Source organism: Mixophyes fleayi, chromosome 5, assembly GCF_038048845.1.
Source record: "Mixophyes fleayi isolate aMixFle1 chromosome 5, aMixFle1.hap1, whole genome shotgun sequence".
Lineage (NCBI taxonomy): Eukaryota > Metazoa > Chordata > Amphibia > Anura > Limnodynastidae > Mixophyes > Mixophyes fleayi.
Window position 1 is genome coordinate 187,554,303 of NC_134406.1, and position 26,226 is coordinate 187,580,528.

Consider the following 26,226-nt stretch of genomic DNA (forward strand, 5'->3'; position numbering starts at 1 on the left):
TGCAGCTTTCAAACCTGCTCAACATGTCGCTCTCCATCAGCATTTTCTCCTTCTGCTTAACACAAGCTCTCATCTCATCAAATCTTTAAAAACCCAGCATCTCTCTCCAATACCTCTCTATTTCTCTCCTCTCATTAGTCAAACATCTCCAGCAGCTTATGTACAGGAGGTTTGCTTATGTTAGCTCTTCTCACTCTGCCCTTAAAATCGTGCAGTCGGTCATCCATCCCCAATACTTAATGGAGACTGCCCTCACCATCTTCTCTGATGTTCAACTTCCTTGACCTCACTGATGCTTTGGACACCATTGAGCACTCTCATCTCCTGCATACTCTTCACTCATATAGGCCTTAGTTAGGTTGTTTTCACCTTATACACCTACAACTCATCCTGCCATCCACTCTAATTGTGGGTCCACAATAATCTGTTCCTTGCCCTCTACACTTCTTGCTGTTTACCTCCTCCCTTGGAAAATCAATCAGCTCATTCAGCTTCCACTACCTTGACCATATCGATGACACACCAATCTCCCACCCCTTCCCCCACACTCCACTTTTCTGTATTATCACGTATGTTCAACTGTGTCTCAGCCATCTCCTCATGATATCCCATAATGTCCCAATCCTGAAGCTCATCATGTTCACAACTGAGCACATCTATCTTCCTGCGCGTGGATTAAAAAGTAGAACATCTTCTGATCCTCCAATCAAATGGTGCATATTTTTATTTGTGTCATCTTGGTCATGTGCTTACCCATAAAATTGGGTTGTGCAAAAACATATGCGTGATGTCCCAAAACAGAAATTCCAATGATGTTTTGCACTTTTATCAATGAGCTTTAAGATTAGAATGTTGCTGCTCCCAAATGTTTTGGAAAGATTGTGTATACGCAGAGACATTTTTTTTCACTAATGGTGTTTTTGACTATAATTCAATAATTATGGACAAATATCATTAGGCTGTATAATATGAGATCCTACTAGAACACTGAATAATTGGCCTTGACAAAACTGCGCCTCTGGAGAGTCCGTATAATTGCTCACTCAACTCTTCTCTTTAAATGTTGCAAAAAGTCTTGTTCCTAGGTCCTTGACACAAAGCAAACTAAAATTAAAGGTAAATAGACAGATTGAATCTGATGAATCATACATAAATAGGTAGACTTTAGTTAGTGCTATCTATAATAGAGTCATATCTTTATAATTTATCTTTGGGTCGGTGTGAATGTAGTTACATTTTAGTCAGTGTACTACAGATGATTAAACACAATCTAAATTCAAACCTCTACGGGCTAAAGTCTTAAACAAAAAATTCCATCTCATCTCCGCTTTAGAGAGAGAGCCTACAATGTCTATATTCTTCCAACTGTTTTCTATTGTCTGAATTCCCCAGAAATGTTTAATATGAACTGGATTGCAAGAATGGACTTCTTCAAAGTGACTGAATAATGAATGTTTTTCAAACCCTTTTCTTATATTATACACATGTTCCCTTAGTCTAATTTTTAAAAGGCGTGCAGTCCTGCCTACATAAAATTTACCACAAACGCATTCTATTGCATATATCCCATTTCTAGTATGGCAAGCAATGAATTGCTCTATCTTAAGATTGCAGCCATTGATATGAAGATGTGCAGTCTTGCTCATATTAGTCTAATACATTAGCCCCTAGAGGATTGAATTTGGAATTTGAGTTAAAGTGGTTCATGTAACAGGTTGTTCTAGGTTAAGAGTTTTTTCAGTTTTTCCAGGTTTTCCAGTTTTTCCAATTTTTCTTTTTTGAAGAATGTCACCTCAATTGTGGTTTCTGATGATGCTTAAATAAGCTTTCATTGAAAGATGTGGGAGTATATGTTCACAATTAGAGATAAGATTGTATTTGTTTATTATTGTCTCTTTTTTTGCATGGATTTGAGTTTCAATCAAGAAAGAATATAGTGCAATGATTTTTAATGTTTTAATAATCTGTTTGTAAAATATGGATTTTTATTTCAGTTTGTGATTTATAAACATTATGTTTATTTAATGAAATATGAGATCTCCAATGCTGATTCCCACTAATAATTTTATTGCGCACCAAGTAATCCTGAATACTATCCCTTAATATTCCTTTCAGTAGTTTCCCCACTATTGATGTCAGGCTTACAGGTCTATAATTCCCTGGTTGTGATCTCCTTCCCTTTTTAAACAACGGCACCACATCTGCTATTTGCCAATCCCTTGGTACTGAGCCTAATGAGATTGAATCGAGGAAAATTAAGAATAGCAGTCTAGCTATTTCTGAGTTTAGCTCCATAAGAACCCTTGGGTGTATGCCATCTGGACCTGGAGCTTTATTTATCTTAATATTCTTCAGTCGCCTTTGGACTTCTTCCTCTGTCAACCAAGTATTAATTAATGGTACGGTTTAATGTCCATTTTTATGTATTATTCCTACCATTTGTTTCTCTCTAGTAAATACGAAGAAAAGAAAGTGTTTAATACCTCTGCTTTTTCCTTATTATCATTTATCAATTCACCCATCTCACTTCCCAGGGGTCCTATATTATGTTTCTTAATCCGTTTGCCACTTATATACTTGAAAAACTTTTGGGGTTTGTCTTACTTTTTTTTTGCAACTTGTTTTTCATTTTTTAATTTAGCCAATCGAATTTCCATTTTCCATGATTTATTACATTCCTTGTACCTACGGAAGGACTCCTGAGACCCTTCAGACTTAAACAATTTAAATGCATGCTTCTTCCTTTGCATTTCTTCCCTTACCATTTTATTTAGCCACATTGGTTTAGGCTTAACTCTTTTACATTTATTTCCCATAGGAATGAACTTATGTGTATATATTTCCAGCAACATTTTAAAGACAGCCCACTTTTCTTCAGTATTTTTTCCTTCAAAAACTTTGTCCCAGTCTATGCACTTTATAGACTCCTTTAGCATATTAAAATTTGCCTTTCTAAAGTTTAAAGTCCTAGTTGATCCCTTATACCGTTGCTTCTGGAAACTAATTTCAAATGAGACGATAGTATGATCACTGTTTCCCAAATGTTCCCTTACTTGAAAATTTGATATTACGTCTACATTATCTGTTATTACTAGGTCCAGTATAGTCCAGTTCCTAGTTAGTTCCTCTAATAATTTTAGCGTGCTCAGACACCTATTTCCCCTAGCTGTACTGCAGGTCTCAGTACTCCAATCAATGTCCGGATAATTAAAATCCCCCATAATTAAAATTTGACCCAGTTGTGTAGCCTTTTCAATTTGCTGTAGAAGTTGGGCTTCCTCAATCATACTAATATCTGGCAATTTATAGCATATCCCTATCAGCAACTTCTCTGAATTTGTTTCCTCTTCTGGATATTTCCACCCACAATGCCTCTATATTATCACCAATATTCTCATGAATGACTCCCTGAATACTTGGTTTTAACTCTGGCTTAATATAAGACATACTCCTCCTCCACTTTTATTAACCCTATCCCTGCTAAAGAGAGTATAGCCTTCCAAGTTGACTGCCCAGTCATGTGTATCATCCCACCAGGTCTCCGTAATACCTATAATATCATACTGCTCATTCATTGCTACTAGTTCAAACTCCCCCATTTTACCTGTCAGGCTTCTTGCATTTACAAGCATACACTTAAGGCTATTGCCTCCCTTAGGTATTTCTTTTTGCTTTAAAAGGGCCTCTCCTTATCGGCTATGCTTCCCTTTCCCCCCTCTATATTCATCCTTAGTACTCTAAATGTCTATCCCATAAATACTTGCTTGCCCCTCCCCCGAAGCCTAAGTGAAAATCTCCTCCAAACTTCTAACCATCCTCTCCCCTAGCACAGCAGCCCCCTTCTCATTCAGGTGCAATCCATCTTGACAATAAAGATGGCAATTGGCCGAGAAATCCGCCCAGTGCTCTAAAAATCCAAAACCCTCCTTCCTACACCAATCTTTTACTCTCGCATTAACCTTCCTAATCTCCCGCTGCCTCCCTGGACTAGCGCGTGGCACAGGTAGTGTTTCCGAAAATACTACCTTGGATGTCCTTTTTGCGACCTTTGTCCCTGAAACCATTCTTTAGGACACCCCTTATTCCTCTAACTTGATCATTGGTGCCAATATGCACCAAAACTGCCAGGTCATTCCCAGCCCCCCCAAAAAATTTGTCCACCCGATCCGCAATATGCCATACCCAAGCACCCGGGAGACAAAACACTGTTCGGCATGCAGGGTCCCGGTAACAGATTGCCCTATCTATCTTCCTAATAATTGAATCCCCTACCACCAGAATCTGCCTGGGTCCCTGAATAACTTTGGTACCTTCTATGCTGGAGAGACTGTTCCCCTGGTGCTAGAGGAAGCAGTCTTACCCAACTCTACCAATTCTGAACTGCCTTCCACAGTATCTTCATCCATTCTGGCAAATCTGCTGGGATTGCTTAGCTCAGAACTGGCCTGCCTCTTCCTCCCTCTGCTACCCCTAGTAACTGTTACCCAGCTGCCTACCTGTGCATCCTCCTCTGTCTCTGCTCCACCCTGCTCAGCTAACGCATCAACGGTGAGCTATAAACTCCACCCTAGGTTGCCAATCTCTCTCAATGTTGCAATGGTCTGCTTTAGATCAGTTACCTGGGCTTACAAAGAGACCAATTGCTCACGATTCTCACAGAGGTATAAAACTTGGAACAATTGCTCCAAGTGTGCATACATATGACAAGATATGCATTGAGTAAGATCATCAAGCCTGCTACCACTCATCTTATTATGGCTAACCTAACTTCTTATAGCCTACAGTGAACTCGAGTGTACTAACATTTGCTAGCCATTTACCAGATTAAACCCCCTCCTGGATTGCACTCCTTACTGGATCTAACTCCACACTTTAAACAAATAGCACTTGAAATCAAACAGCAGTGGAAATCACAATCACAATATTGATACACGAGTTAACTGATTGTGTGTATTATATTATACAGGATTGTTAAAAGAGCTTTTTATCTGGATTTTTATGAATTTGAAAGTAATAATGCTACACAAATTAGATAGTGCCACGTTCACAAAAGTGACGTTAGATCACACATGGTGTTAAAGGAGTAGGAAATCCTGGCCTCATTATTGTGTTGATCATGGTTATTTTATTCAGCTTGGTATCCCCCAAAGCAACCAAGTTTTTCACTCTATTTGGCCTGATATGCCATGCTGTTGCAGAGTCCCCCAGTCACATCATAATAATATTGTGTTGCGGCCTGTTGTTTTCCCCCCTTTAATAACCCACTGTTTCATAAAAATGCTGTAACTCCATATTCTCAAATTAGCTCACGTTATAATTAAGATCGCCACAATAAAAATGACAATGGTAATATTGAAACTGCAAGTGATTAAAGTTATTGCCAGTCTTAACTCTAAAATTTGTGAATATGGTAAATTAAAGTGACTTCACTCTAAATGATGAGCACAAGTTGTTAGAAAAACTTATGAAAATTGAAATAGGTCCAAAATTGTCCCTTGAAAATTTTAACATGGAAATGCTTAAAATTCATTATTTAATGTATCAGTCTACATACGGTATATAAATAGCAAATCTTTTTTTTTTTTCAATTGTGTCCTTTGTTCATGCAGTCTTTGTTAATAATGTATATTAGGTGTTATTATTCTTATTTCATGAAAATAACAATCATTTATTAGGAAAAGCAGTGTATTCTTCTAGATTTCAGATTAGTAACTTTCGAATGTAGCTACATACAGGGGGGAGTTGGCAAATTTTAGCCCAGGGGACTAGAGTCAACTCTGCAGCCTTTTAGGAACATTTTAAAGGGGAAAAAAGTGCAGGCAGCCCAGTGACCCACCCCACTGTGGAACGGCCCAGGGGACAGATATCCACCTGCCACCCAGCTCAGCCTGCCCCTGGCTGCATACATCATGCATAATAATGGCAACTGGTTTCATTTAAATGCCTCTGCATGTGTTTACTTTACTTTGTAATTGTAAATTACATCCTGTAGTTTACTTTGTATTTCCAGTCCCACATGTGGAAATACATGTGACTTGGTATAGTGTGGAAAATGCCAGTGGCGCACGCAGTCCCTCCCCTCCGCTAACAAAGTGCTCCTACATACGGCACTGTACTATACAGCAGCCGCGGCGCTGTCAAAGAAGCATCCGCGGCGGTGCTGTCTTGTATACAGCACCGCCGCGGACGCTTCTTTGTATACAGCACCGCCGTGGACGCTTCTTTGACAGCGCCGCTACTGCTGTATAGCACACTGCTGATGAAATGGCCCGCGCATGCGCAGTAGCTCTCTCCCTTTTTTTTTTTTTGTGGTGGGGGGGGAACTCTCCCCCCTAACAATCCTGCATGCGCCCCTGAATGCATACACTCATAAACAGTGGATTTTACATTGGGGTAAAATAACCGCAACAGATGTGCCTCTTGTCTTGAAAGTAAATCTCTTTATTATCAAGGATACCTGGCTTCTGATTTTCTATTAATATTCATTCACTACATCATTACTGCATCTGGTATCTGTTATTATAAAGTATTTCTCATTTTATTATTTTTTATAGGAACAATCTAATAGCGTGAGCGCAGAGAAAAAGTGCATAATAATATTAAACAACAAGTTATGTTATTGAAATACAAAGTTCATTTAGCAACAGAGGATAATGAGGTCATTGCACAAATACCATTTCGGATGAAGTAATAGGAAAGGGTGGAAAGGAGAAAACAAGGGAGGACTTGCAGGTGCGCCAGACTCGTGGGGAGGCCCATAGAGCAGAGACACATGACAAATTATTGCAGTAGCTCAAATAGTGCAAAGCTATTAAAATGGCAATGGAGATTTTAAGTCTTCGAACCTAGATTTCCAAGTAATTCATTTGTACAAATACCAATATCAGTGTCAATACCATAATGCAAGGAACGGTGTGTAAGCTGCTTTTTTTTTTGCTTTTTTTTTTATGAATAGCCATGTATTGATAAATTATGAATTATTTTACTAAACAAGTACTTAACCTTTCAGTGTGTAATTGATGAATTGATGAAAAGTATACATCATCATCATCATCATCACCATTTATTTATATAGCGCCACTAATTTCACAGCGCTGTACAGAGAACTCAATCACATCAGTCCCTGCCCCATCGGAGCTTACAGTCTAAATTTCCTAACACACACACACACACACACACACACAGACTAGGGTCAATTTGATAGCAGCCAATTAAACTACTAGTATGCTTTTGGAGTGTGAGTTTATATGAGGAAGTTATTGGGAACTTAGACTATGGTGGTACAGTAGATGTGGCCTACTTGGATTTTACAAATGCCTTTGATACAGTGCCACACAAGAGGTTGATTTACAAAATAAGGGAACTAGGTCTAATAAACAACATTTGTACTTGGGTCGAAAACTGGTTTAAGTATAGGGGACAGAGTTGTGATAAATGGAATATTTTGTAATTGCTCAAAAGTTTTAAGTGGTGATCCCTGAGGTTCCATGCTAGGGCCTCCGCTTTTAATATATTTATTAATGACCTAAGTAACATAGTAACATAGTAACATAGTTGATGAGGTTGCAAAAAGACACCAGTCCATCAACTTCAACCTATTTTGGATCTCCTGCGATCCTGCACTGATCCAGAGTAAGCAACCACCAATCTGTTTCAATTGTGAAAATCCCCCCAGACTCAATATTCCAGTCCTACTTTTACCCTATATCCACTACTATCCTACATTTTAATTAACGGTCGTATCCCTGGATACACTTTTCCGCTAAAAATTTGTCTAACCCTTTCTTAAACATATCTATTGAATCTGCCATCACAACCTTCCCTGGCAATGAATTCCATATCTTGACTGCCCTTACTGTAAAGAACCCCTTCCTTTGCTGGTTGTGAAATTTCCTCTCCTCTAACCTTAGGGGGGGACCACGTGTCCTGTGTATAGTCCTTGGGGTTAAAAAGTTCCCATGAAAGTTCTCTGTATTGACCCCTAATGTATTTGTACATAGTAATCATATCTTCCCTTAGACGCCTCTTTTCTAAAGTAAACATGCCTAAACTGGCTAACCTTTCCTCATAACTTAATGACTCCATACCCTTTATCAATTTTGTCGCCCTTCTCTGAACCCTTTCTAGTTCCAAATTATCTTTTTTATAGAGTGGCGCCCAGAACTGTACTGCATATTCAAGATAAGGTCTTACCAACGATTTATACAGTGGCAAAATTACACTGAGAAAGACTCTTGTCGTGAGTCGAAATGCGTAGGGTGTAAGCTGATTTATGTTCCTGTTACCTGACGTTTTTTGGATAGAATCGACGTTTGAACATATACGTATGATCACAGCTAAATCTGGTACGAATATATGCATTATCTTTTATACATGTTTTAACTTGTGAAGCATGACATGTTGGTTATGTAATAAACATGTTTTTTTTAAGTTAATGCACCAGATTGTGTTTTATTATTTTGTTTTACATCATCTAATCGGTGGAGTGTACCCTGAGATGGGATGTAAAGAAGAGTCTTCTGAATATATATTCACGAGATGCCCAATACCTTTTGCAATCTTGTAAGCATAATATCATTGGGGGAGTTGGATATGAACAACACAGGATTCTCTTTTGGTGTCGTTTCCGTTCCCTGCACAAAGTGAATGAATATAAACAATCTACCTTTGGGACTTCTTTTGGGACTATCATTATTAAGTTGTGAACATACTGCACTATTATTGTCCCTGTTTTTGTGTCGTTCGAGTTCGTTATAGATTTGGTATATCCACCTATAGACACGGAATAATTATCATCAAGTGGGAGGAGTCTATATTGATATGGAACATCTTCTATGTGTGTGAAAGTCTGCGCTTAAAACATACGTGGTCTATGATTTTATAATATTGTATTTTGGAGAGAGGTGGACTCTCCATTCCACGTATTAGGCTGCAATCTTAGTGAAGCGCCACATCATCCTATATTGTGTATAACAATTTATACAGTGGCAAAATTACACTGTCTTCCCTTGCATCTATGCCCCTTTTTATGCATGCCAATACTTTGTTTGCCCTTGCAGCTGCTGCTTGACATTGAGAACTATTGCTAAGTCTACTGTATATGAACACTCTCAAATCCTTATCCATTATAGATTCTTCTAAATTAATTCCATTTAATTTATAGATTGCATTCTTGTTTTTGATCCCTGAAAGCATAACCTTACATTTATCTGTGTTAAACCTCATATTCCATTTGGCTGCCCAATCCTCCAGTTTATTTAAGTCCCTCTGTAGAGAAGCTACATCTTGCTCTGATAGATTGGAGAGCAACGTTTCCATTTTTGCAGACGACACAAAACTCTAATATATTAAAATCAGAGCAAGTTTCTGTGCAGAGGGACTTGAACAAACTGGAGGATTGAGATGAAGTTTAACATTGATAAATGTAAGATTATGCATTTAGGGATCAAAAACAAGCATGCAATCTACAAATTAAATTGGATATATTTAGGGTAATCTAAAATGGAAAGGATTTGGGAGTGCTTGTAGACTTGGTAATAGTACTCAATAATAAAGTATTGGCATGCATAAAAAGGAGCATAAATGCAAGGGAAGACAGTTTAATTTCGCCACTATATAAATCGTTGGTAAGGCCTCATCTTCAATATGGAGCAAAGTTCTGGGCACCACTCTATAAAAGACATTTTGGAACAAGAAAGGGTTCAAAGAAGAGCAACAAAATTGATAAAGGGCATGGAGTTATTAGGTTGTGAAAAAAGGTTAGCCAGTTTAGGCATGTTTACTTTAGAAAAGAGACATATCAGAGGAGGTAAAATTTTTATGTACAAATATATTAAGGGGAGTATTCAATTGTCGGCGGGATTGCCGAAAATCCCGCGGTCCGTGTACGATTACCGATATTACGGTAATCGTGCGCGGAAAAACATGTAATACGGTAATTTACTCGCTCGATTTCAGCTCGCAGCTCCCTGAGGCGCGAGCTGAAATCCAGCTACAAATTACCGTATTACATGTATTAGTTTTTCTGCGGTGGGATTTTCAGCGATCCCGCCGACAATTGAATATGCCCCTAAGAGTCAATACAGAGGACTTTCATGGGAACGTTTTACGCCAATAACTATGCACAGAACACGCTGTCACCCCTAAGAATAAAGGAGAGAAAGTTTCACAATCAGCAAAGGAAGGGGTTCTTTACAGTAAGGAGAGTCAAGACATGGAACTCACTGCCAGGGAACGTTGTGATGGCAGTTTCAGTTAATATGTTTAAGAAAGAGCTAGACCATTTTTTCACGGAAAAGAGTATCCAAGGTTACGACTGTTAATTAAAATGAAGGACGGTAGTGGATCCAGGGAGAATTAGGACTGAAATATTGGGTTAGAAGGGATTTTTCCCAATTGAAACAGATTGCTAGTTGCTTTATCTTAGTAATTTTCAAATATAAGAGGGATTACAGGAGATCCAAAATAGCTTGAACTTGAAGTACTGGTGTCTTTTTTTTTTTTTTTTTTCAAACTCAACAACTATGTTACTATGTATCTAAGGGGCATATTCAATTGTGAGCGTTAACGCTGAAAAACGAGCGCTCGAAAAATATTACCGTTTATACGGTAATATTGCGCGCGAAAAGAGTTAATACGGTAGTTTACTCGCGGAATTCCGCGAGTAATTACCGTATTAACGCTAAGATTTTTTGAGCGCTCGTTTGTTAGCGTTAACGCTAACAATTGAATACGCCCCTAAGAGTCTATTTATATATCTCCTTTTGTAGAAGGAAAATCATTTCTAGACTCTGAGGGGGGTATTCAATTGTCAGCAAGTTTTTTTCCTCCTGCAGCGTAAAAGAAAATAAAAATTCCCGCAGGTTTTTGACGGCAATAGTGACCGTTTTGAGTTAGCGCAGCGGGAAAACTCGTGCAATTCAACTGAAAAAGAGGGAACGCTGCCCCCGCTCGTTAAACATTGTGATTGCGAGATTTAGGGGAGTGAAGGGGACTTTTAACGAAGTAATGTATAACACAAAAAAAAGGCTTTGCATACATTTCCATACATTAGATTGCATTACACATTGATAATATCTACATTACAGTACTTTCTTTAGCATATCTTTTAATTGAACTATTTTTTACCATACAATCATCTATACCATGTCAAAACACATTACTACATTCATATTTGTACCAAAAACACACATAAATATAATTAGTGATTTTATTTTTATTTATTTTTTTAGTTTACTTAATTTCATTATTTTTTCACAAGAAAATCAACTTACACAAGTTAGGCATTAGTGATAAACATAAGTTTAACTTTTTTGCACATTATTTCAAATACTTTTCAGAGGTTTTTTATTTTTAACACACGCCAGAGAGGTGCGAGATAAAACAGCATATTTTCCTGTTTAACCCGCTGCGTTAAAAAAAATTTGAATATACCCTATACTTTCAATATACCTTCTACTGGAGCGCAAGAGGACCATTTAAAAAAATTGAGCGTTAAAAATGGAATTGAATCACGGGTAAAGTTAACCCGCTCGAAAATAATAAAAAACAGCGTTAAAATGACTTATCGGGGTCTAAAATAAAAACTCGCTGACAATTGAATAACCCCCTGAGAAGTCATAATGGAAGGAGTTACACTGCAAGTATATATACAACTAAAAATAAAAATGCATGCAATAAAATAACTTCTTTATAACTGTACAATATTTTGCTGGTTTTTAACAAAAACCTTGCAGTAGTATGATCACAAACTGAATATTAATCGCCAGGCATGCCCTCTCACATTTGTACACGTCATACAAAAATATCCCATAATAATGATGATAAATAAATATATATATATATATATATATATGTATATATATATATGTGTGTGTGTGTATATATGTGTGTGTGTATATATATGTGTGTGTGTATATATATATATATATATATATATATATATGTATATATATATACATTTATTTATTTATTTTTAAAGTACCGCCTTAAAGATAAAAATATGTCATTATACAAAAACCTCTGTGTTCTCCTGGGTTAAGATAAATATATATTTTCCATTTTTATCAAAGTTTGTATTCCTTATGAACCTTTAATGAATTAAACATTCTAATTCATTATAACTCTACTTATGCTGTCCATCGAAACAGGGCAATAAATGTTAACTAATCTTTCCTCTGTTATGGCTTGAAGCATCCACATCACATTTCAAAATATTAACAGGTTTACTATAAATATTTAGTACACCATGTAACTTTGTAAACAACCACATAGATATACAGCACTTTTCAGCATCACTCATTTCACTAAACACTATCCATTCTTTGTTTTTAATAAGTGCAAAATAAATACTGTATTTAACCTGAAACATAATTTGAGAAATAATAAAAAAGTTCTACATGTTCACAGGTAATTACTTCTCAGCAGAAACTTTTTTTAAACTGTACATACCTTATTTCCATGTTTGTGAAGAATGAGTTAGGGATGAAGATACACAGGTTTATCAGAGCAAGGTGTGCACGGTCAGTGTGTTGTGTAGGAAGTAACACAGGTTATTCTGGACAGATTACTCCACCTACCTTTTACAGAATTATCTCTTTTGCCAGGTATAACATATGTTCTGGTTCTCAAAGAGCAGTACACTTAATTACTCTTTCTGGTCCTGTAGAAGCAATATTGGATATAGTGAGTATTCTTTTGCGTTTTCTTGTGTGACAGGTTTTTCACCAGGTAACAAGAAGCTCTTTTGCTGAAGCTCTGTTTTGTCATGTTTTTTGCTGCTTTGTTGAATTCTCTCTAGTGGGGAAAAAGTGCATATAAAGGATTTACCAAGTTTACAATATGGGGATTGAAAGATACAACTGCCCCAAAATCATTTGTGCAGAAACCCCAAAGAAAAATTGCAGGGAGGCCCCAAATATGCAACCGATTCGCTGGTTGAAATGATAGGCAGCACCTGATTGGACAAGTGTTGTGGCCATCCAGCCAGACACTGAATTATTTTCTCTTGTGGCTTTCTGCTAGCTAAAGTGTAGCTCTAATTTGCCACACAATTGGTGTCAGGTAAGGGTCCTCTGTTGTATTTGTACATTTTTATGTTTGTGTGTGTTGGGAGGGGAGGTTAGCAAACTCCACTCAAAGAGGGGTATTCAATTGTCCGCGGGTTCGAGCACAGAAAACCTATTACCATTAATACGGTGAGCTGCGAGCTGAAATCCAGCGAGTAAATTACCGTATTAATGTTTTTTCCACGCAGGATTACCGTTATTACGGTAATCCTGCGCGAACCGCAGGATTTTCGGCAATTCCGCCTACAATTGAATATGCCCCAAAAGGTGTAAACTTCATGAGCAATTTTGTAATCTTAGTTCAAAGAAAACAATTTATGTTAACTGTTGGCTCTTTCCAACAGTATGGCTTTAATAAACAAAGGGAACAGTTTAGAATTGCATACAAACATGTAAGTGATCTAAATATTAACAGTTTTTTTGCTGTATATTCTATAGATATTGTATTCATTATGATATGTTTGGGATGAGTAGAATACTATACTCCTCACCTACAAGAGATGCCTTGATGTTGGTGGGTGAGCTTATCCCAACATATTGTGCGCAAAATTCTCCTCTTTATGTATATGCTGACACATAGTGATTTATATATTAACTTTAGATTGCCGGACAACATCTTCTTTGGTTATTCGAATACTATTAGTTGCTGTAACAGGCTTATCAAAATGGCCACTGAGATCTATTTTTGTTGTATTCATACTTTTCTGTGTATTGTTAAATGCTTATCTGATCAAAGGCTGGACATAGAGACATCTCTACATATTATGCCAGGGCCGTGTCTCTGAGTATAAAAATGGAATGCAGCCAGAGAGACCCTTGCCTCATGACTGGACCTTGATGAAGAAAGTTGACTATTGTTTTTCCAGCTGTCGTGTGCAATAGGGGTCCTGAGGTCCTGAAAATTGACTGTTACTTGAATATATTGGAAGCTAAGTATTTGATTTACTTTTTCTTTTATGTTATGTTTATTGTAAAAATAAAGGTAAACTTCACAATAAATCTTGCATTCATGGGTCATTGACTCCTCGGAACAGAAAGAACCTCATTTAACCTGGAATATTTAATGGCGCTGCTCAGCAAGGTTTCAAAAGTTTAATCTAAGATTTGTGAATGGTTTAGAATACCTTGTGTCTCTGGCTCACCTGAGAGTGAGAGAGAGATTTATGATCAGTTAATCACACTGATGGTTTGTCTGTTTGTCTGTAGAAACATGATTTGTAAAGGGAGAAAAAATTGTAAATTTGAAAAAGTAATACCTGCAGTGAGTAACTGCAAACTTTGACCACATTTTTTTAATTTTTTTAAAACTTTTTTGCATTTTTTCCAATCGCTGCAAAGAGGGAAAGAAAGGGAGAAGTGAATTATTGCATGCAGACATTACAAACAATTCAAGTCTGTGTGAATATTGGGATTCAGATGGAGTCTGCACAGAGGGATGCAGTTCAGAAGTGAAGGGGGTTTGATATATCCTTAAAGAAATTTTAAGAGCTAGCATGCTGTCTGTTAGAGGCAGGGCTGGACAGAAGGGCCGATGGCCAGATAGGCCAGTCCGCATGTCGGCCGAGCAGCATCACTCTGCGTGCTGCTCGGTGGACGGAGAGTCAGTGACAGCCGCCTATGCAAGTAATTACATGGGATAGCACCACGTGACAGGTGCCATCCCATGTGATTACTTGCATAGGCGGCTGTTACTGACTGTCCGTTCGCCGACCAGCGCGCAGGAAGGAGGTGCTGCTGCTCGCATGTAATAAGGTAAGTGTCTGTCTGTGTGTGTGTAATAGTGTGGCTAATAGTATAGTGTGTCTGTGTGGCTAATAGAGTGTCTGTGTGGCTAGTAGAGTGGCTAATAGTGTGTCTGTGTGGCTAATAGAGTGTCTGTGTAGCTAATAGAGTGTCTGTGTGGCTAACAGAGTGTCTGCATGGCTAGTAGTGTGGCTAATAGTGTGTCTGTGTGGCTAATAATGTGTCTGTGTTGCTAATAGTATAGTGTGTCTGTGTGGCTAATAGTGTGTCAGCGTGGCTAATAGTGTGTGTGTGTGTGTGTGTGTATGTGTGTGTGGCTTATAGTGTGCGTATTTTAAATGTAGTGTGTGTGCGCGGTGTATTTTAATATAACATGTGAGGGAAGGGAGGATCTTAATATAGTGTGGGAGGTAGGCTATTTAATGGTGGAGTGTAAGTGGGGACTAATTATTTAAGGTGAGCTGAAGGAACCTTTAATTTAATGCTGGGGTGGTTTAAGGCTATCAGTTGAATATGGGGCTGATTTTGGGGAGCAGGGCTATTAATTAAATGTGAATATGAATTATTTATTGCCGGGGATGGTTGTGGAAAATGGTTATAGTTATTAAACTTTAGTGCTGTTTAATTTATTGCTGGGACTGTTTGGAGGGAGGGAAATATGTTTTGAGTAAATGGGTATACTGTTAATTTAATTTTGGGGCTGGTTGGAGGGAAACAGGTCTACTTATTAAATGTGAATATTATTATCGTGGAGACTGGAGGGAGGCCTAATTATAAAACTTGAGTGCTATTGCTTTAACACCGGGGCTGGTTAGAATTTTCTAAATCTCATGTACCCATTTTTTTTTCAAAATAGGGCATCCAATATTCCAGGATCAAGACAAGAATGAACTGAGCTAAAGAAACCAGCTGCTACAAGTGGTGAAAGTGACCAAGACAGGTAGGAGAGAGCAGGAGCAGGGCCGTCTTTCCCATTGGGCACAATGGGCAGGTGCCCGGGGGACCTGCAGCCCAGGGGGGCCTGTCGGAGGCAGAAAAAAAAAAAAAACCTGAAAAAAAAAAGACAATACTTACCTTGCGGACAGCTGGCGATCCGGCTCCCTCCATGGTTTCCTCCTCTGTGCGGCGCTCGCAGTGCATGTCGGGCGTGACGTCATCACGCCCGCCCGACATCCATTGCGGAGTGCAACGGAGGAGGAGACCAGAGAGCAAGTCGGATCGCCAGCTTTCTTCTTTTTTTTCAGTTTTTTTTTTTTCCTGCCTCCGACGGGCCTCCCTGGGCTGCAGGGCCCATATATATAATAATTTATTTTTTTTTGTATATATAGGGGCCCCAGTGCACTGCTGTGCCCGGGGGCCCAAGATGTTCTTAAGAGGGCCCTGAGCAGGAGTCTGCCAACTGTCCTGAATCTGGTGGGGCAGTCCTGAATTTGGGTGACTGTCTTGCTTAGTCAGGATTTGGTCTGACTGCAAGGACAGTTGGGAGGTATGTCCCGCTTCACAACGTACTGCTTGTGAAGATAGAGCTGTGTGCTTCTAACAGTAGTGAGTAGTGCCTGTGTATTTGTCTAAAATGATAACCATGTTACATAATAGGGGCTCTGATGTCTTAAATACCCTGAGCCTTAATCCAGTTCTGGTTAGGGGAAGGAAACTGATAGCTGCTCCCAGTTTCCGGACAGTACACAGACTGTAGAGCAAATTCGTCCTAGTTGTATCTGGGATAGAAGGAATATCAGGATCAGCTGACTTTAACTCCGCCCTGCTTTACCCCGGGGTATCACATTCATGCTGGTTGTGAACTCTCTTTGAACACTAAGGATATTCCTTCTATCCCAGATACAACTAGGACGAATTGACCACGTTACAAGCTAAGTAATCAGCTATTATTTAGTGGTGCTGTCCACTTTGTACATTTACATCCACAATTGCAGCGGGACGCTGACGAACATTTCAGACATGTGTGGATAGATGTTTGCACTATGTATCTAGGATTGCTCAGTATCAGCTATAACACTAACCTAACAGGCAGTATTTTTGAAACCGTGTTTTAAAGATTTAACCAGTAATTGGAATATTGCTGCAGAATCTGCAAGCTAATCGGATAACTGTGAACTATTTTTATACAGATACTGGTATCGGTTTACTTGATGCCCTCATTTTAGGTTTTGGACTTGCTCCACAATGTTCAATTCATCTGTGTACTGAGCTAACTTTATTGGAAATTTTGTCTGGACTTTGTTCAACCATATTAACGAGTATTCAAGGAGGAGTTCTCCGCTGAATGGCAATCCACATTACTGACAGTTGTCAGAGTTGTGGGATTTTTTCCTTGTTTGCAGATGATTAGTCTGATTAATACCATCAACGATCCATTAAGTGTGTATGGATGTGGTCCGGATCAGGGTATATTATAATCAGATTATATATTTAAGGCGAGCAAGTGTCAATTTATTTTGCTACATAGCTACAGATCAATTCATATCTGTATTATTTAGAAGTGGTTTGTACTCTTTAATTAATATTACTTATCTAATATAACAAAGGGGTAGAGTCAGTATTGATGTTGTGTCTTCGTGTTTATATACATGTCAAAATTATGCTTTATACTGTGTAATTTGTAATAAATTGTATTTCCAGTTGGATCAGCGCTATCCTATATTTTTTCTATTGTTTATGTTTTGGTAGACTCAGATATCTACCCTTAGGAAGCTGCGGTCCTATGGTTTCTATTTTTAACGATAGCAAGATCACATAGCGCCTGTTAGTATTTCTTTTTTATATTGCTATGTCACTGAACAGACTGAAAGCCCTGTAAATCTCTCCATTGCAAATGGGACATTTGAAAAGAAGAATTTGGACTGCTGTCCAGAACTGGAAGGACAACAATGTGGGACATGCTGTTATACACACCTATACCTTCAATGGTGTGCAAATAACTGAACTGTTTACAAAACATACTATGCAATTCACCCTGGAGACAGCACTGATTGTGCTAGGGCGTTTGGTACAAGAATTATCATTCATAGATAAAGATAAAGCTATTTTGCAGCAAGCTAAAGGAATTGCATCTACAAACTGTTGAAAATGTGGTCTACACTGCCTGTTCCTGGAAAAGCTCTTATGACAATATGATTCATCACTTTCAGCCAGAGGGTGGAGAAGTGCTATACTGTATTGACAAACACAGACTTTTGAGACTTTTACTTTTGAAACTTTGGAGAAAGGACATGAAGTACACTGGTTATTTATATTTCTTACCACCCACAAAACTGCCTGTGTGGATGAGTAAACCTTTCTAGTTCTTACACAAAACATTCAAATATATACAAATTGGGTTTTTAGAACAGGCTGTACATGTATGTTTTGTTAATCGGGGGGTGATAAGAGGTTGAACTTTTAGGAGGTTATTGTTAGTTATATCTGATGCACAAAACACAAACATTTATAATTAGTTTGTTTTGAAGAAAGGTCTACAGTGATATATTCAATGTAGTTGTTGCAGTATGTTTTGTGTTCTGTTTATTAGAAGGTATTAGAACTAGAGAATTGTGATACAAGTAAAGCAAATGTATTGTTCTACTTTAGCAGGATTGTGAGGTATCAGTAAGATGTGGATTTTGCTGCATGGCAAAAAAAAAACACTGAAAGGCAGAGCGGAAATTACATATATAGGGCATTTGTTATGTTGTCATAGATATTGAGAACCTATTTTCCTTTCTCAGGACGTACTATCGAGCAGGATGATGTCCTTTATGTGGATCTTGAGCCTGCTGATACCAGTGTTTCCCTTATGGTGCTTTATTACATCAGGGACTAGGCCATGGAGTAAAGCACTCATCTAAATGCATTACCAAACAGTCTGGCGATTACAGGTGGAAGATTGCTGGACTTGTATGGAATCTTTTCCAGCGCAGAATGGGGAGATTTTGACTTTCAATAAGAATTGGGGCTAGATTTACTAAACTGCGGGTTTGAAAAAGTGGAGATGTTGCCTATAGCAACCAATCAGATTCTGGCTGTCATTTATTTAGTGCATTCTACAAAATGACAGCTGAAATCTGATTGGTTGCTATAGACAACATCTCCACTTTTTCAAACCCGCAGTTTAGTTAATATACCCCTTGGACTTTCTTTCGCATTAAAATGAAAATTGAGTCACATATACTGTGATATTATAGGTCAATATTACATTATATCGAGAACTGAATGTGTCCAAGTGTCAGGGAGCTGGCACCATGTTTAGTATGAATGATATTTGTACCAGTACCAACATAATACACCCATAAAAGTGAGGGTGGATTGTAACAGGCTTCTCAATATAGCCACTAAGCTCTAATTTTGTTGTATTTATACTTTTCTGTGTGTATTGTAAAATGCTTATCTGATCAAAGGCTGGACCGAGACATCTCCACATATTATGCCAAGACGGTGTCTCTGCACATGAGTGAGAATATATTATTTCTTATCAGTAATGTACCAATAGCGAGTCTGAAAATATAATCATACCCTTATATGTAAGTTGATTATAAGACCCTTTGTTCTCTGAGTATAAAACTGGAATACAACCAGAGAGACCCTTGCCTCATGGCTGGAGCTTGATGAAGAAAGTTGCCTATTGTTTTTCCAGCTTTCGTGTGAGAGGGGTCCTGGAGATTGACTGTTACTTGAACATATTGGAAGCAAAGTATTTGATTTAGTCTTTCTTTTATGTTATGTTTATTGTAAAAAAAAAAAGGTATACGTCACAATAAATCATGAGTCGTTAACTCTTTGAAACCAAAAGAACCTCATTCAACCTGGAACAGTTGCTGTTTGCAGAATAAGGACATGGTCCACTCTTTGATACAATTGTATTATTTGTGCCATTTACAATTGTAAAGCAAAACGTTCAACAAGCATTTATATGGATCTGATAAATAAAGGCTTCAGTTGTTTTTACCCAGATTTGTAAATATTGGGTATAAATATCCCATGTAACATTTTGTTATTTTTTTAAAAAAAAAAATCTTCAAGTACTCTTCTAAAAATAGTAAATAATAAAAACAGGAACAAACTTGACCTTCAGTTCATGCATGTGTGAACAGGCTAGCATATATATATATATATATATATATATATATATATATATATATATATATATACCCTCATATTGCACAGTGAAGTGGTGACTTATCCCTTACTGCTATGGGCCAGTATCACCAAGGCAGTCGAGTATGTTCTGCCTCAGAATTTTTTTTTTAATGAGAAATTACATTGCAACGCGATTTTCTATCAACTTTAAAAGTTGATAGTAAATCAAGTCTTATCATCAGATGTTAATAGATAAAACCATCGGTTAGGTGGAATTTTTTTCTTGCAATGTTCTTTATGAGTTCATGCATATAACCCCAAAAAAATGCATTGACACCTACTGTTGTATGGATTGAAAACCTGCTTTTCCAGTTCTAGTGTTAGGCTTTCACAGTGATTCTATATTGCATACTATAATACAATTGGCCTTCTGTATATCTTATATACTCCTTACTTTGAAAAAGAAATAAGTGGCATTTACTCTTTATTTTATATATGTGAAAATAGATTTATAGTACTTGTTATGCAGAATACTCTTACCTTTGATGCACTGCTTATCTAAATTTGTGTTCTACCAAGGTTATTAAGTTACATTTAGCAAAATAAATCAATCTGTTCTCTTATTAAATCTTGATACAATTTGTATGTTCGTTTAAAGGTATAAACTGTGTAGTGCTACTATTCACAACTACTTCACAGTTGGTTATGGTTGATATGTTGTAATTAAATTGGCTGTTGCATACTGACTGTTCATAGAGTGATATATGTGAGGTTATCTGTGAGAAAGCTAAAGTTAAGTTTGTATATGTTAAACTCAGTGATTGAAAGACAGTAACTCTAACTGCTAATTGAGTGTGATAATCTCATTTGATACAGTGTATCCAAGTAATCAGTTTTAAAAGCTTTTTGAGTAAAATTGATTTTTTTACAGTAACTTTCTAGATAGACCTTATATAATTGGGCAGGCATGACATACCGCCATTTATCCACAGTGATTCAATGGAGACTGTAAAGAGAAATAGTAGTCCCAGCTGATTTAAGTAGAAATATACAGCAAATATAGCAGTAGTATGCCTGAGAAAATATCCTACTTAAATTGAGAGACTGAATATTCTCACTGGTAACTGTCAATAACAGTGCTGTGAGGAGCAGTGTTAGTAAGTTACTTCCGTATCTTTATAACGCAGTTCAGTGCAGTGTCAGAATAGGAGACAAAATACATTGTTACAATGTGTCAAGACATCTCTGAAATCACAATGTGATTTAAATGTAACAAAACATTAATGCTTTGCAAGCATGAGATGTTTGAATGGTAATATGCAAGCAGATAGTTGAAACATACAGCAGTCTTTGTTCACACATTAAATGATTCCAGCTATTGCAGTATTCATGGTCACATATGCTAGGATTCCTATAGACGTAGCAGGTTCCAAGATACAAAGTCATTAAGTAAAGTAAGGCAAAAAAAGAAGTAAATGTTCTCCTGGACAAACCATGTTACAATGCAAGGGGTGCAAATTACTTTATTTTGCACATAAGTTAAAAACTGGCTGTTTTTTCATGTAGCAGACAAATACTTAATCGCTCTATTTTTACAAAAATTTAAAGTTGATCTAGGACATGCCCTACCACAACTATAAATCTGTCCCCACATTTTAAATTTACCTCCCCTCTAATGCAACATGGTTTTGACCAGGAGCAAACTTACTCCTTTTTTACGCTTTACTCTCCTTAATGCCTCAGGTCCTAAAGATAAACTAGCACAGGGTAACAGGTTTACCATGACTTGAATGCTGGAGATGCAAGGACAAGGAGACAGATATCCTGTGACCAGGAGACACGAGGCACAAGATGATCCACAGGTATCATGATTCCAGGTAGTCAGGAGGCACAAGGCACCGGATGAGACACAGGAGATACAAGCAAGAGGAGGGTCAGGCAAGCCAGGAGGGTCAAAAGCCGGGAGATACACCAAAGTACCAGGGAGTAGGGAAGAGGAAGGTCAAATCAAAGCCAAGGATCAGGGTCACAAGAAGTGGTGCAAAAACGCTGGGACAAGCAAGAGTCAATACCAAGGAGCAGGTGAGGATCAAGAAGCAGGTGAGGATCAATCACAGGGTTTCACAGACAAGCAAATAAGGACAATTTAAGAACTGCACAGGTTGCAGGGAAATGCAGTCTCTTAAATGCAAACCACAGGTGATTAGCATCCAGGAGTTGATGAGATTTATTTCTGCAGGTTAGGCGAATGGTACGAGTACAACAGCAGCACCTATGGTAGTACAGAGGTACTGCAGGCACAATATAATGGTAGAGTCCTAACAACATGATTACAAATACCATATGCTCACTGGCTTTAAATACTTGCCATAATCATGGGGTACTAGGTGATACAAATTTTTTTTTTTACCAAATTAATTAATAAAATGTTAGTGTTAATGCTAAAATGCATATAAAAGTAATTTGACACAATCAAAATCCCCACATCATTGGGGGCCTTCTAAAATCCCACTTTGACCACTTTATTTTATAAAACTGTTCTTACATCATACAGTTTCTTCAGTATTGATCTTTCAAATATATGTGTGAGGTCCTCTAAAGGTGTGTGTGTGTGATCAGGGCCATCTTTTCCTTTGGGCATGATGGGCAGGTGCCCGGGGGCCCCATGGGCAAGGGGGCCTCATAGGCAGGGCTCTTAATTAGAATAAATAATCCTGCAAAAGAAAAAAACAGCAAAGAAAACCTTCAAGGGTCACTGAGCAAGTACATCTATCTTTCTCTATATATCTAAATCTGTATCTCTATACATATATGTAGGGGCCCCGGTGCACTGCTTTCCCGGGGGCCCATAATGTTGTTAAGATGGCCCTGTGTGTGATTTTATATATATATATATATATATATATATATATATATATATAATCATGGCTAGCTTGTGCAGTGACGGACTGGGACATGAAGGGCCCACCGGGGGAATGCAGTGCACAAAATATATTTTTATTGTGTCACCCCGTTCATTAACAGTATATAGTGTTATGTTTAACAATAGTGCTTCTTTATGTCAGACTTTTGAGAAGAGAAACAAGTGCACATGGTTTCTGAATACTGACAGTCAAAGCAAATTGTGATAGAGAACACTGGTGAGTTGACTACAGAGGATTTAATTATAGTGTAGGAATGGGCAACCTTTTTCTATCAATGCGCCAGACAAACCCGTGAGTATGTATGTCTTGGGGAAGACTGTAATAAACAGCAGCAATGATCAGTGTCAGACTAGGGCATGAAGGGCCCACAGGGGGAATACAATGGTAGAGGTCCACCAGAGGGGGTGTGGCCAGCTGCTAGAGAGGCATAACCAAACCAATAGAGGGGGTGTGGTAAGCCCACGAAGGACAGCTAGCACCATAGTGTAGTATATAAAGAATGCAGTGTGTATACAAAGAGTACAGTCTTGACCTGCCCCTTAGATTGGACAGAACAGTCACCAAAAATCTGAGTTGTCCTACTAGAATCAGAACATTTGACTGGCTATCCTGCTCTTTCCTACCTGTTCTTGTCACTTTCACCACCTGTGGCTGCTGGTTTCTTTAGTTGTGGCTTGTCTGGATCCTGGAATGTAGGGAGCCCTATTTACAAAATTCCAACCAGCCCCGGCATTAAATCAATATGACCGACGATTAATATTTAGGCCTTCCTCCAGACCCAACATTAACTTAATAGTATTCCCATATAATAAATCAACCTATTTCCATCCCTTCAAACAGCCCCAGCAATAAATTAATAGAATTTTATGTTTAATAATGTCGCAGGATGGACATTAACTCATATGTTCTGGTGTGAGATTACAATGATTGACAGGCAACAGTTGTAAAATAGGATAATACAAATGTTTAATATAAAAGATACATTTGAAAGTAAAAGATACTTAGCTGTGGAATTCAATTTGACTGCTAAATAATGTCTTGATCTGAGGAGTCCCGTTGCTCTGATAGCACTCAGTGAAATCAGGATAATTTGTTGGGCACAGCTTTCCAGACGATGTTCCAATTGAAGCTAAAACTATGTGGCTATCAGCTGCCTCTTAAACTTCTGAATCCAACCCCTTCTCCCCCCAGACACTAGTTAAAAAAAACAGTCCTGGACATATAGAAATGTCCTTGTACTAACAGGGATCATTGTATGAATGTTATCTTAAAAAATTGGAGAGGGCTTGCATAAGACACACACACAATCCTGTTAACCCTTTACATCACATTCCACTCTCTGACTTATGCAAGCTATTACTAAGTTATCCTTAAAGGCAAAGCCTTAACTGTTTGTTTGTTTCCACAGCATTTGATAAAACAGTTGATTATAATTATAAAAAATTAATTGTATAAATCACAATTGATACAATGATTACAAATAGCAAACTATGAACAATACTCCTAAACCAACCTCCCCACCCAGAAAACCAATTGGCAGGGTCTTGTCTTGTAATAAAAAATTGTTCCAGGGAATATCGATACAGCAACATACAGAAGTGTTCCATCTGAAATTGGCGAAAAGGTACAAATCCAGCAACTTGAATAGTTCTTTTGGCAAGCCAATAATGCATGTCTATAAATGAGCATAATTCCAGTCAACTCCTAAGTGTTTATGTAGTTCGCTCTTTCCTCTGTTCCATAATATTTGTGAGACCTAAACCACAAGATCACCAGAAAAGGGCACACAATTCACTTCCAGGCCATCATTCAGCGAGAGGAATCAACCTGCGAGAAGAGAAATAAACAGGATTATCTGTCCCTTCTAGTAATGCTAAATATGTGTCACCAAGACCTGAAGCTACAACTTCTCCTATCTTCTTTTCCTTTTCTGTCCCAACTGGTGTCACCCATACTTTGCATCCTGTCTGATGTTCACTGGTTTTCACTACTACGTGAACTGAATCGGGTACTACTATCAAATGTCCTAATATTTGTCCCTTCTCTACATACCACCATTGATTAGGAATCAAATTGACACAATATTCCCCCAATTCATCCAATGTAACTGATTCTTCCCATGAGCAATGTTCTATCACCTCTGGTACTGGTATAAAATACAGTGACGATTTGGTTTCAAAACTTGTTATCCCTGTTGGTACTTTGTACATAGGGTCTGGAGTGTCCCTATCTGGGTCTATCACCCATGGGGGGTCTTTGAACTCTTGTTCTTCATGGGCCACTACCTCAATCTTATGTTTCTGTACCTTCAGTTGTTTCTTACTGAAAATTATTGTAGAAGGGGGCGGGGGCATCACAGGGGCAGTCATCATTCGCTGGAAAGGAGTTTGATGTCCTATTATCCTTTGGTTTACTTTCTGCACTGCTTCTCTTATCACCCTATTCCATCCCCTCAATGTATGATGTGGTGACATTTTCCTAACTTGCTCTTTCAATAGACCATTTATTCTCTCTATGAGCCCGGCAGCCTGAGGATAGTAAGGTATATGATACACCCAATGTACTCCCTCCTCCTTGGCCCATTTTCTGACTTGTTGGCCAGTAAAGTGAGTTACATTGTCTGTTTGGACCTCCATAGGAGTACCATAATGTCTCTGTATGTCTTGTAATAATGCAAGTGTCGCCTCTTGTGCAGCATGCTTACAATGATGTATTATAAGAACTCCTGAGTATGTATCAACGGCTGTAACACAATATTTGAGACCACCTCTTCCTGTAGGTAGTGGTCCTATAAAGTCCATTTGCCACACTTGTCCAGCAGCTTTTCCTCGATATATAGAGCCAATATCACCCTTCAAGTGTTTTCTATAGTTTACTTCTTGACATGTTGCACACTTAGCAACAATGTCTCTGGCCATCAAGTGTGTCAATGGTATTCCTTTTTGGTTGGCCCAATCTCTAGTGCCTTGTGCACCTCTGTGTCCCGACTGGACATGGGACCACTCTCCCAATCTTTTCAGTTCTACATCTTCATCTGCCTCTGTCACAGAACAAACACTGACTTGTGCTAGTTGGTCTGCTACATCATTATAAGGAAAGTTAGTGTGTGCATTTACATGTCCAATTGACACAGAACGTTGGTTGCACTGAGTCCAGATAGGCTCCCATACTGCAGGACCTCCCCATATTTCTTTTCCATGTACTTGCCAATGGTCTTGTTTCCATGTAGGCATCCATGTTAAAAGTCCTTTATACACTGCCCAACTGTCTGTATATATAATGACATCTCCCTCTGTTTCACGAATGACCATGCTCACAGCCTGTTATTCTGCATATTGACTTGACCCACCGTCACCTGTTTCATGAAGTATGGTTTCTGTTACTCGTTGGTAGGCAGCAGCTGTCCATACTCGTCCTTT

At 38.2% G+C, this 26,226-nt stretch overlaps 1 protein-coding gene across 1 annotated transcript in view; it reads right to left on the reverse strand.

Moving 5' to 3' along the window:
* The window catches only part of LOC142158849 (cytidine monophosphate-N-acetylneuraminic acid hydroxylase-like), a 91,607-nt gene extending 79,083 nt beyond the window's left edge, over positions 1–12,524 (reverse strand). Inside the window, exon 1 of the mRNA XM_075213168.1 lies at positions 12,451–12,524. Within this exon, the coding sequence (XP_075069269.1) occupies positions 12,451–12,461 (11 nt within the window). The 5' untranslated portion in view covers positions 12,462–12,524. The remainder of the gene's footprint in view (positions 1–12,450) is intronic.
* Positions 12,525–26,226: the final 13,702 nt, after the last annotated feature.